We start from the raw sequence: 10,960 nt of genomic DNA, 5'->3' as shown, positions 1-10,960 counted from the left end.
TCACACCTGCCTAGTAGTACGAGGATGGATGCAATGCAAATGCAGATGCACTGGATAAGTACCACATATCCTAGAGAGTCCTGCATGTTCCGATTTGAAACGCCTGCTCGTCATCCATCGCTCCTCTCGGAATTTTCATTAAAACGTTAGGTCTTGGCACCGCTTGACTCGTTACAAACCAGACCCTAACTCATACCAAATGAATGCATGCACTTTGACATGGTGATTGCTATACCTTACTCTGAACTAGAAAGTAGATCCTAGGTATCGCATGTCATATGCCAAATACGTCATCAATTATAATTGTGAGGTAGGTATATATTATCGTCTATTCAGGTAGCCCCAACCTTGCAGCCCTACTAATCCAATAAATCCACTGGTGAGTCTGCCGTGCCATTTCCTGCCCTAGCTCCGGCTCCATCTTCGGGTTCGGATCTAGAGGTCGAGTCGGTCGTGGACTTGGGCGCCAACCCGGCCCCATCATCGGCCGCCAGAGGCGTTTGCTTCACCTCGGGCTCCGTCGACTTCTTGAACAGAAACTGCACCCGGTTCTCCTCGTCTGTTAACAGAGAACGCAAGACCTCATCTCCCAGGACTTGACCAAGGCCCTCAGTCCCAGAGTTTTCCAATGTCGATGTCGATGACATGAAAAGAGAGGGGTCGATGTGTACGTAGTGAGAGAGGCTTTCTTGAATTTTCTGCTTGCTGCTGTTGGTGCTGCCCCTGCTAGAGTTCTTACTCGTCAATACTGACGCACGCGAACGTCTGCCTCTTGTTGCAAGAAGACGTTCTTGTTCTTCCATGTTCACTTCAGTGGCTTTCATAAGGGTTGGAAAATTTAGGCAGGATATGTCTGACTCGTCGTCATCTTCACCGAGTCCCTCCGGTTCTTGTTGAGGCGTATTATCATTACCTGAAGCGGTGGAATACCCTTTCCCACCGCAGCCGCAGGCTAGAAGATCATGCGTCTGGCATTTACTCTCCACATCCAGCCTGAAGAGGTCCCGAAGTTCGTCGCGTGAGAACTGCGCGACACTATCCTTATGCTCCATCACGCTATCCGCAAGCCCGATCTTCGTCACCTGCCGTTGCCATATCTTTTCCTCTAAACTGCCCTGCAGAATGATACGGTAGATATGGCAGTGATGCTTCTGGCCATCGCGGTGAATGCGCGCCATGGCTTGAATGTCCGTGGCAGGGTTCCAATCTACGTCAAAGAGGACGAGCCGGCTGGCGCCAATCAAGTTCAAACCAGTTCCTCCGGCCTTTGCGGAGAGGAGAAAAGCAAAGCAAGTACTCGCTGGGTGGCGGTTAAAGTCCTCGACGAGGCTTTGGCGCTTTTGCGCGGGAGTGGAGCCGTCAAGGCGGAGGAAAGGAAGCGAGAGAGAGCTTAGGAGGTTGGCGAGAAGATCCAGGGTTGAAGTGTAGTTTGAGACAAGCACAACCTTTTCAGAGGTTGATGTGCGTAGGTAGTGGAGTAGCTGGTCTAGGACGCGAATCTTAGCACTGCATGATGGGGAGAAGTGGCGCAGAAGATTAGGTGGCAAGGATGACAAGATTGCAGCGACGGTCTCGCTCGGCTTTTCGTTGGCATCCTTTAGTGAAAGCAGAGATGGACTATTGCACAGTTTCTTGAGGATCGTGATCAGCTGCAGAGCACTTTCGGAATTACCCAAGGCGCCCTGGAAGACTGGCGAAGCAAGCACGTTCTGGTATATCTTCGCCTGCGTATTGGTTGGTTTGCAAAAAAGCACATATTCCGTCTTCGGAGGCAGGTATTTTGCAAGGAGATCGGCCGTTCTCCGCAGCATAAATTGAGAAGTTAATTCTCGGAGCTCTTCATTTCTGGCCTCTCCCTTTTCAATGTCCTTCTCGGTAGCTTCAGGCTGTCTACTCCTCACGATTGGACCCTCGAACTCCTTGATGAAGGACTTGAACGATCCCAGAACGCCTGGATTGACAAGATCCACTGCGGCAAAGAATTCCTTCAAGTCATTTTGGATAGGTGTACCCGAGAGGATTATTCTCTTCGTAGCGTTTAGTGACTGGATAGCCTGCCCGCTTTTGTTCTGGAGCGTCTTCAATCGATGCCCTTCGTCTGCAATGATGATATCGACACCATTACCACGCGCCAGCCCCTCTTGGACAGACCTCAATTTCTCATAGCCGACGATCATGATGCTATAGGCCTTTCCCATTGTAAAGTCAGTCAATCGCTTCCTCTTATCATCAAAAACAAAGACCCCGATCCGCTCGTTTCCGAGCCATTTCCGGAATTCTCTTCTCCAGTTACTTATCAATGTGACCGGGCAAACAATAAGAGCTTTCTTAATCACTGGAGCAGCCTCGTAAATCGGATTCTGTTTTAGTAGAGTCCATAGCAAAGTGATGGTCTGTAAAGTCTTTCCCAAGCCCATGTCGTCAGCTAGAATCGCGCCTTCGCCATTGAATGATCGCATCCCCATGACACACTCATACAAGAACTTCACACCCTCGCGCTGGTGTGGCCGGAGATGTTTGGCCAAAATAGGATCCACAACAACATCCACTATCCGTTTCCCCTTGGGCGCCGAACCCGGCCGCTTCATTATCAAAGCCCCAGGCTGCTTAGGATCATGGCGGGGAGTAGGTTCATCTAACGAATCAGCTGGCATAACCGTGCTCTCAAGTAACGGCCTCTTATAAGCACCTGATACAGACCCTCGGCTTGCTAAGCTCGGGGTCTGACTCTCCGTAATCCGGGCCTTGGTCAGTCCTGGACTAGAAGCCGATAGTTCGGATCGAGATATATCTTTCTCCCGGCTCTTCAGCACGGGAACAGACGTCTTCTTCGATGGTAATGGCCTTGTAAGCGATGGCGGCGTCGGGGCCTCGGTTTTAGTCTCCAAAGACCGCTTCCCAGAGAGATACTCCTCCTTCGGGATCTCCGTATCAATTTCAACTTCTTTTCCTCCAACTGAAAGTATGACGCCCGGCTTTAGGACAGAGCCATACATCGCCCGGCCCATAGCCCTCCCCGAGATATCCTGCAGATAGACGTATCCATCTCGCACTGAGACAATCCCGTCACCGTCCCAAATCTTGTTCTTTTTTGTGGTGGGTTTCCGCCTATGAGCCAGTAATTGTTAGTCCATACACTTCCTGGGAGTGGAATAAACATAGTGTAAATCAGGGTTCTGGGTTACCATAGCACGTTGAAATACCTCGCCTCAGGCAAGGATGAGTCTACATTTGCACTTCCATTGCCACTTCCGCCGCTAGTAAGCGCAGACGCCTCGCTAACATTAGTGACCTGATTCAAAGGCTTCCTCTGGTTCGTTAACGTAGTACGCGTGTTCTCAGTGTTGCTTGTATCCTGGGAAAACAGTCGTGGCCGCTTTGCAGGCGGACCGTCATCGGTTTCGGAAGGCTTTATGGATGGTTGTGGGGTTGGATCGGCAGGCTGAGGTGGCTTCCTTATCGAGAGCGGCTTGAAGGGCTTAAAGACCATGACGAGAAATGGTCCTTGAGGTGTTGACGTAGCATAAGCCTCGTCGAATGTTCAAGTGGAAGAAACTCGCGTCAGGCGCCATGGGAACGCGTGTTCACGTGACTCAATATCCATGCATACGGTTTTCCCTGCTAAATAGAGACCGGATAATTCCTGAAAATCTCATTAAGAGTCAGCTGATTAAAGATAGATGGTATAGTCATCGCATATATACAAGATCATAACGATTGACATGATAAGGCTCTTTAAGTCCCGCTAAATTCCAAAATTTCAATCTAAAGCGCCATGTACAGTAACTATTGGTACATCCACTCTTCGTGCGCAATTTATATCCGATTTGTTTTGGGTTTTCTTTTTCTATTTGGCGTCCTCCGCCAGAGCCCTGTCAGTCAACGGGACAAACTTGGGGCCCTCATATGAACCCATTCTAAAAAACCAGTTGATGGCCACGAAGATAGTCAGACCACCGGTCATCAAGCTAGCGTAGTTCATGGAAGCCGCATCGGTGGGCAGAGCGAAAGGGAAACAGAAGATAACCACGAAGGCGAGAATGTAGATGCAGCTGAGGATATTGATGACATATCCAATATTGCCCATCCAGAAGTAGCCACGGACAAAGGACGAGCGGCGAGTGAGAACATGGGGGAAGATGGCGGCGAAGTATGAAAGAGAAGAGAGCTGGACGAAGCAGCCAACGAAAGCATTGAAGGCCGTGGTGGAACCGACGTAAATACACGCCAGGATTGTGATCACGCCGCCGCAAACGAGGGTGGCATTGAAGGGGTTGTGCATAGTCGAGTTGATACGGCCGGTCCAGTTGGGGAAGGGAGTCGCTCGGTCGCGGGCAAGAGACCAGAGGGTACGGCCCGCAGTGATGTAGCAACCAGCGCAGTTGATGACGGTAGGGAGGAAGGTGATAATCAGGAGACCGAGACCGCCGCCCTTGGATCCGGTGGCCTGACGGTAGAGCTCAGCGAGAGGGAAAGACGCGGCCAGAACAGACTCGAGATCGTTGACGGCGTAAAAGAGCGTGATCATGTAAAGCAGAGCAGAGATGAAGCCGATGCTCATCTGAGCAAGGACAGCCTTGGGGATGTTTTTGCTGGGTTTAGGAATCTCTTCGGCGAGATGGGTCGAGCAGTCGGGTGTACCGACAGCGTAAGCACCGTTCAGCATACCGGCAACGAAAACGAAGCCATTGCTAGAGTATCCGGTCGAGTTCGTCCAGGTCCGCCAGACATCCTCATTCGTGGCATACGGCACGCCATTTACATGGGGCATGCAGGCGGCGACAATGATGACGATGAGCACACCGGAGAGAATGAAGAATCCGCCAAGGTTATTCAACTGCGGGAGGAACCGGTTCAGAAAAAGGACGATCGAGCAGCAGAGCCATGTACAGATAATGAAGCTGACAAAGACGTGCCATGCCTTCATCTCGAATCCTGGGTGCATCAGCGCATACATCGAGACCGTCTGCTGGCCAAGAATGGCGGATACGGAGGCGCCACCAAGCACCCAGGCCAAGCAGTTCCACCAACCCGCGAAGAACCCGCAGACGCGACCATATTTCCCGGCAGTAATGGAAGCCCAGTGATAGACTAGATAAGCAAATCAGCCAAAGCAAAAGAGTGTTGCAGAACGAGGAATCATACCACCACCAGCAGACGGCATTCCTGACGCCAGTTCAGCAATTGATGCGGCCACCATCCAGTAGCAGAGCGAGACGGCGATAAATTCGTAAATAACTCCAGACGGGCCTCCATTAGAAAGAGCAGTGGCTATACTTCCCCCCTGGGCAATCCATGTGTTTCCAGTCGTGATGGCAAGAGCGCAGATACTCAGCAGACCGTAATTGCGTTGGAGCTCTTGACGGTGGCCGGACGCATTCACAGGCACTTCCATCGAAGAACCTTGTTCCTCCTTGGCTGAGTCGACTGCCGGCATCTTTTCTGCTGCCTCAGCCATTATTGCGAGGGTGAGAAACGAACGAAATCGAAAGGAATAAGACCAGAAACGAACGTGGTTCGGGACCTGATAAGCGTCGGTTCCCGGTGGCGTAAGGTATGATCAATAAATTCTGTAAGGGATGGGATGCACGAGTGCGAGCGTCACTGTCCTGGCTTCCTCAATAGAAGGCTGATCAATAGGAGAAAGGGAGAAGCCCTGCACCGTTTGAGCAAGCGAGGACGATCATCGAAGCAAGGCGACTGTTAGGGGTTTATACTACTACAACTACTTACGACGACGACTCCTACCATGCAGCGAGGGAGCTCCGGTGCGGGTTGCAGTTCTGAGTTGAGCCGGCTGGCCCACAAATGGGACGCTGAAAACCGTTCAGATCAGCCAATCAGCATCACCAAAGACTCTGTTCATGGTGGCGACCCAGACCTAAGTGGGACCTCGCGGAATGATCATTGGTCGATGTAAAGAAAAGGAATCGGACACGCTAAGCCTGAAGAGGGAGCTTCAGCAGATGCCAGAGCCACGAGTCTTACCATTTGGTCTTGAGCAATGAAAGATTTGATAACAGATTCCTCTTGATCGTGGGTAAAGAGGGAATACTGAGCAGATCTATGGGTACTTGTTATTGTACCACTGTCCACAAGACGGTTACCCCAGATCTTCTCCGTATACTGCATTGGGCAGGCGTTCACGGCTGAGGGACCCTGAAGGTTGGCCCCAGACCTGAGGAGGCCTGAGGCCTAGATAATTGTGTGCAGTTCTGCAAGGAAAGATAGCATAACGGATGTTCGGGGTGCTGACGATAGACCTTTCCTGCAGGTGATATTAATTTATGATAATGGCATTATATTACGGCGAAATTTTAGCAGGACTAGCACAGATTCGGGCCAAACTACCCATGTACAAGTAAGGTACGAGTAAGCGAGTGCAGGACTCTGGAAGCCGGCGTCGGAGCCCGCCGCCAGAGTAGTCCGTCTACATATGCATATGTCCTGTCCTGGCCCCCAACCCAATCTCGACTCATGTCTCAGAGTAATCCCAGTAGTCTTCCAGGACCAGGAATCTGCAACAAGCGGCGCATGGCTCAAACCTGCCGGAGGTATTTTTATCCTGTTTGCGCCCGAGACACTGCTAAGAACTTTATTTTATCCCTACAGACGACGGGTCAAGGAACGCGAGATACGATGGACTCACGGAAGCCCACTCCGATCGGCTCACAACCGCCGCCAACGCGCACTCTTGTCCTGAATGCTATGGAGAACAGAGCGTCAGACACCAGACAAAATCACCATTAATTATGACATAGGTGTTCAAATTAAGAATAGCAAGCAATAGACTAACGTGATTTTTGAGAAAAAGACCTCGGCTATGTCCGAGCTCGGTTCTTGGAAGAGGCTGGACCTCGTGTTGTGTTTGATATAGATGATAAGAATGGATCTGTAATGACAAATTCCGTTTTATCTGCTAGTGTAACTGAGGGAATTATTTGACTGCTGAACTTCGCATGCAACATGATGCAAAAGATTCTAAGGTGGCATTTCCATGCGCTAGTCGGCGATTTGAGTTTTTTTGGGCAACCTTCTTAGATTGATTCTGGCAGACTAGGCCAATTCTCCGATTCTAGAGCCCGAAGTCAAGCCACCGGGAGATGGAGGATAGATGAAGCTTGGGATGGGTGCCTAAAATAGGGTTGAGTGGCATGATCAGATTACAGCAACATGACTTAATGGTATCCAGCCTTTTTTAAATTGCAAAGAAATGTGGGATGAGGACATTACATGAGACGAGCAGATCGCCGTGCGGATAACATGCGGATAGTATGCGGACAGCCAACCAAGTCTACGCACAATGCATTGGCATGCGAATGGGGTCGACCAGAGAATTTGATCGCTCTTAATTGGCGTTCAGCCTTTCAGCCATCAAGGTTCCTGGTTGAACCGTTGGAGTGCAGACTTCAGCTCGCCTCTATTCCGGATCGACGCTCGTGGAGCCGACCAAGCCCTGACGATGGGGACGGACACGTAACAATCACTAGTACTAGCCAGGCTCATACGTTGTGATTTTGTACGGACCAAAGTACCTCGTCGGACCTGCTCAATATAATAATAATTATAATTTAATAACTCGACAGTTGAAAACCAGCGCCTTCAGAGTCTAGATTTCCACAGGCACTGAAGGCCAGATTATCGACGGGGCCAGGGGCTGGAGTTTGCCGGTGGTTGCTGGTGGTTGCTGGTTAGATCGCCGCCGCATAATCCTGGGCTCGACTGTAGGTCGAGACCCCCACTAGTCCAACCCTGGGTTCCAGGCTTGAGAATTGGAGAGCAACCAAGGCAGTTCTTCTCAAGTTCTTCTGGTCCTCGAATCAAAACCGTGCCCTGAATCCAGGGCTGTGGACTGATTGCTGAGTGGTCCTCGCGTGCCGCGGAAAGGCCGGGGTTTGAGGGAGAAAAAGCAAGCATCCGTTTGTCTGCAGATTCCATCGCAACATTCCCTGAATTTGATCGATTGCATGTTCGTGGTCATCTGGCAATCAGACCATGCGCCTGAAGTCGCAGGCCGGCGGCAAACTGCATTGCATTGCACGATGGCTGGCCGGCCGGCCCACTTGATGCGGTGGATCAGTTAAACTGCCCAGGCACGACGCAGCTTAAACCACTCTGGAACGTGCGAAGTTCGAGATTGGAACCTGGCGTCGGCATTCGGCTTTCAAGTTGATTCTTCGTCTGCACTCTATATTAAGTTAATAATACCATTGTTTCTGATGCCGGATTGGTGTAATCTCCGGCGTTGATGGCTAAAAAGACGAACCTGAAGGTGTCCTCATGCCTCGTCTGTCGTCATCCTTCAGGGCATCGGGCTTAGCGAACGATGACACTTTGACACGGCGATCGGCCTGATTGATTGTGATGATTCCGAATGATGGAAGGTGGCTTCGAACCCGAAAGCTGATCACTACCTGCTCCTGGATGTTGTTGTGGAGCGTCGGTGTCAGTGCCACTGTGGTGCCCTTGGGGCCGCGGCAATCCAAGCAAAAGTGGGAATGGTGGAAGGATGTTAAGGTTCAGCTAAGGGCTCGAGCCCGGAGATCGATTTGTTAGCGTGCCCACCATGCTTGGCCAATGACGGCTTTGATAAGCCGATCCAAACCCAGCCTTGGATCTTTGGGGACATTTCCTCGAGCTCCACCAGATTAAGCGATGGCATCAACTTACTCGGCCTCGTGGCCCTCGCATCCTTCGGCTCCTCGTGGGATGTCTTTCGCTGGCTGGCCTCTAATTGAATCATCCTCAGCCAGTGGTCCGCACTGCAACCTCCCAGAGTTCCATCAATTCCCAGAGACCGGAACGTGGAGATCATCCCATTTGCTGATTGCCAAATTAATCGTCGCGGGTCGTCACCCTCAAGGCTGTGGCTCAGCCGGTGCGTCTCAGCGTAGCATAGCTGCTTGCTGCAGAATATACGGAATACAGTAGCGACGGACGGCGCCATGGAACAGACGGCAAGCGTTATCTTTTCGGCATCTGCTTCTTTGCTTCTTCCCAAATTTTAGCGTTGGAATCATTGCAGTTTATTCTGTTTATCTGGTGTGCAACCACTGGAACTGTTTGTTATTCAGGCACAGCAACCAGGATTTCGGTTGATCCTTTGAGCAGTACTATCTGGCAGACCCCGCTCGGATGCGTTGATTGTCTACCATGTACGTCCATCACTGCATATATATCCTTTAGCCCTCCGTCACCTCGTCCCTTGGTGGAATTGCTGTCCCTTCGATTGATTCTCTGACCTGGCCTCACAGGTTGCACCACGACAAAATGTCGAGCTTAGGTGCCGAATTCGGCCGGAGTTTTGCTCGGGAAACATGGACTCTCTATGCTGTTGGCATGCTCGGTGTCGTACTGCGATTGTAGGTGTTCCTGGCCTGCTGCACTCGAATGTTGCTGTGCGCTGGAGTGAACTAACACCCCGCCAGTATAGCCCGTATACGTCGACTCGGTATCCAGAACCTTCAATGGGATGACTATGTTATGGTCTTCGCGGTCATATGGTACACGATCTTATGCGTTGCGCTTAATGAGGTTGCCTCGGGTGGAGGGTCGAATCTCATGACACAAGAGGACATTGATAACCTCACGCCGGAAATCTACGACGAAAGAGTCAAGGGAAGCAAATGGGTGTTCGTCTCAGAGCACGCCTTCGTCCTCGCTATATGGTCAATGAAGACATGCATGTTGATCATATACGCCCGTATCACGTATGGTCCCAATTCACCGGCTTATTGGCATCTCGCATCTGACTTAACTTCTTGAACAGAGAGGGATTGCCCCAAAGAAAATGGGTCAACTACCTTGCCATCTATGTTGCGCTCGGGTTTGTCGCAGTCGAGCTATCCCTCTTCCTCATCTGCCGCCCTCTCTCAAACTACTGGGCAGTGCCTACTCCCAACCGTTAGTCTCTCCCACTCGCAGCCTTATCCACGCAGCTAACCATGCTGCAGCCCAATGTTCCACCTTTCAATACTACGAGATCATCCAAGGATGCGTGGCTATCACTGCTGATATCGCCATGCTTCTTATCGGACTCCCACTCCTAATGCAAGTTCGCGTCCCGCTCAAGCAGAAGTTGATCCTTGTCGTCATCTTCGGAATGGGAGTCTTTGTCATTGTTGCCGCCATCTTGACTAAAGTTTACTGCCTCGTCCCGGAGTTGATTTCGTATGTCTACATGAACTGGTATTTCCGAGAAACCACGGTCGCCATTCTCGTCACCAACCTGCCTCTCATCTGGTCCCTTCTGCGCGACGTCTTCCCCGCCCTCAAGAGCTGGACAGGGGGCTCGAAACGCGGTACCAACCGCTACCGATCTGGCCCTTGGAACAGCAACCCTTCCGGTCTTAAGAACTACGGGACCGGCACTGGCACTACCCACCTACGCTCGGGCGACGAGTTCCCAATGCACAAATACGATCGAAGCGTTGTGATTACACCGCAAAAAGATATGTCCGAGGTCAGCTTGGAACATACCTACTCTCGCGGTCACAGCGATGATGGCTCTGAACGAGCTCTGCAAATCCGACAAGACGTGACGATTGAGGTCATGCGCGAGTCACGTCCACCAGCAAACTATCACCTCCACGACCCGCAACCTTAAAAAAAAGCACGCCTATAAACCTTCGCTTCTTTCCTGTATATAATTTGTCTACTACCCCGAGCCCTGTTCCTTTGTTTGTCATGTTGTTACGACTACACCCGATTTTCCCTGGATAGATTATCTCTTCGGAGTTGGAAGTACACAGATACCACAATATTATCATTATTTGGCCCGATTTAGAAGTCAGTCGCGCTGAATCTCGAATCCACCAGACAACAAATTGCCTCACCGATGATCGGCATCCCGTCCCATTCTCCAGTTTTCTCCATTTCGTCAACCATGGAATCCGCTGTGCAACTACTCGATCGGGAATCTGGTGTGTTGTCCGCAGATCTCCCGAGCCGGCACGTGATG

At 51.0% G+C, this 10,960-nt stretch overlaps 3 protein-coding genes across 3 annotated transcripts; 1 reads left to right on the top strand and 2 right to left on the bottom strand.

Annotated features, from left to right (window-relative positions):
- Nucleotides 1-341: 341 nt before the first annotated feature.
- BDW70DRAFT_165640 (DEAD/DEAH box helicase) lies at nt 342-3,490 on the bottom strand (the record flags this gene model as incomplete). Its single annotated transcript, XM_073741793.1, has 2 exons — nt 342-3,108; nt 3,204-3,490. 2 exons carry the CDS (start codon nt 3,488-3,490, stop codon nt 360-362), a joined length of 3,036 nt encoding a protein of 1,011 aa, XP_073601408.1. The 3' UTR covers nt 342-359.
- A 147-nt stretch (nt 3,491-3,637) lies between these two features.
- Nucleotides 3,638-5,714, bottom strand: BDW70DRAFT_6348 (putative choline transport protein). The gene is made up of 2 exons (XM_073744433.1): nt 5,146-5,714; nt 3,638-5,091 (listed from the first exon to the last, which is right to left on the bottom strand). The coding sequence occupies exons 1-2, from the start codon at nt 5,456-5,458 to the stop codon at nt 3,848-3,850; spliced, it is 1,557 nt and encodes a 518-aa protein (XP_073601407.1). The 5' UTR covers nt 5,459-5,714; the 3' UTR covers nt 3,638-3,847.
- A 3,395-nt stretch (nt 5,715-9,109) lies between these two features.
- On the top strand, nt 9,110-10,722 carry BDW70DRAFT_6278 (uncharacterized protein). The gene is made up of 4 exons (XM_073744427.1): nt 9,110-9,362; nt 9,429-9,710; nt 9,770-9,903; nt 9,954-10,722. Exons 1-4 carry the CDS (start codon nt 9,271-9,273, stop codon nt 10,604-10,606), a joined length of 1,161 nt encoding a protein of 386 aa, XP_073601406.1. The 5' UTR covers nt 9,110-9,270; the 3' UTR covers nt 10,607-10,722.
- The last annotated feature ends 238 nt before the right edge of the window (nt 10,723-10,960 follow it).

Source organism: Aspergillus foveolatus (assembly GCF_047715535.1).
Source record: "Aspergillus foveolatus strain CBS 279.81 unplaced genomic scaffold BDW70scaffold_1, whole genome shotgun sequence".
NCBI lineage: Eukaryota > Fungi > Ascomycota > Eurotiomycetes > Eurotiales > Aspergillaceae > Aspergillus > Aspergillus foveolatus.
This window is presented reverse-complemented; position numbering and strand designations above follow the sequence as displayed.

What these genes read in the sequence shown, in the direction of transcription:
- BDW70DRAFT_6348 (XM_073744433.1), bottom strand. Translation starts at nt 5,458, where the DNA reads ATGGCTGAGGCAGCAGAAAAGATGCCGGCAGTCGACTCAGCCAAGGAG. An exon ending in AATGCCGTCTGCTGGTGGTG is followed by an intron (nt 5,092 to 5,145) that starts GTATGATTCCTC and finishes TTGCTTATCTAG; the next exon opens with TCTATCACTGGGCTTCCATT.
- BDW70DRAFT_6278 (XM_073744427.1), top strand. Translation starts at nt 9,271, where the DNA reads ATGTCGAGCTTAGGTGCCGAATTCGGCCGGAGTTTTGCTCGGGAAACA. An exon ending in ATCATATACGCCCGTATCAC is followed by an intron (nt 9,711 to 9,769) that starts GTATGGTCCCAA and finishes CTTCTTGAACAG; the next exon opens with AGAGGGATTGCCCCAAAGAA. An exon ending in GGCAGTGCCTACTCCCAACC is followed by an intron (nt 9,904 to 9,953) that starts GTTAGTCTCTCC and finishes ACCATGCTGCAG; the next exon opens with CCCAATGTTCCACCTTTCAA.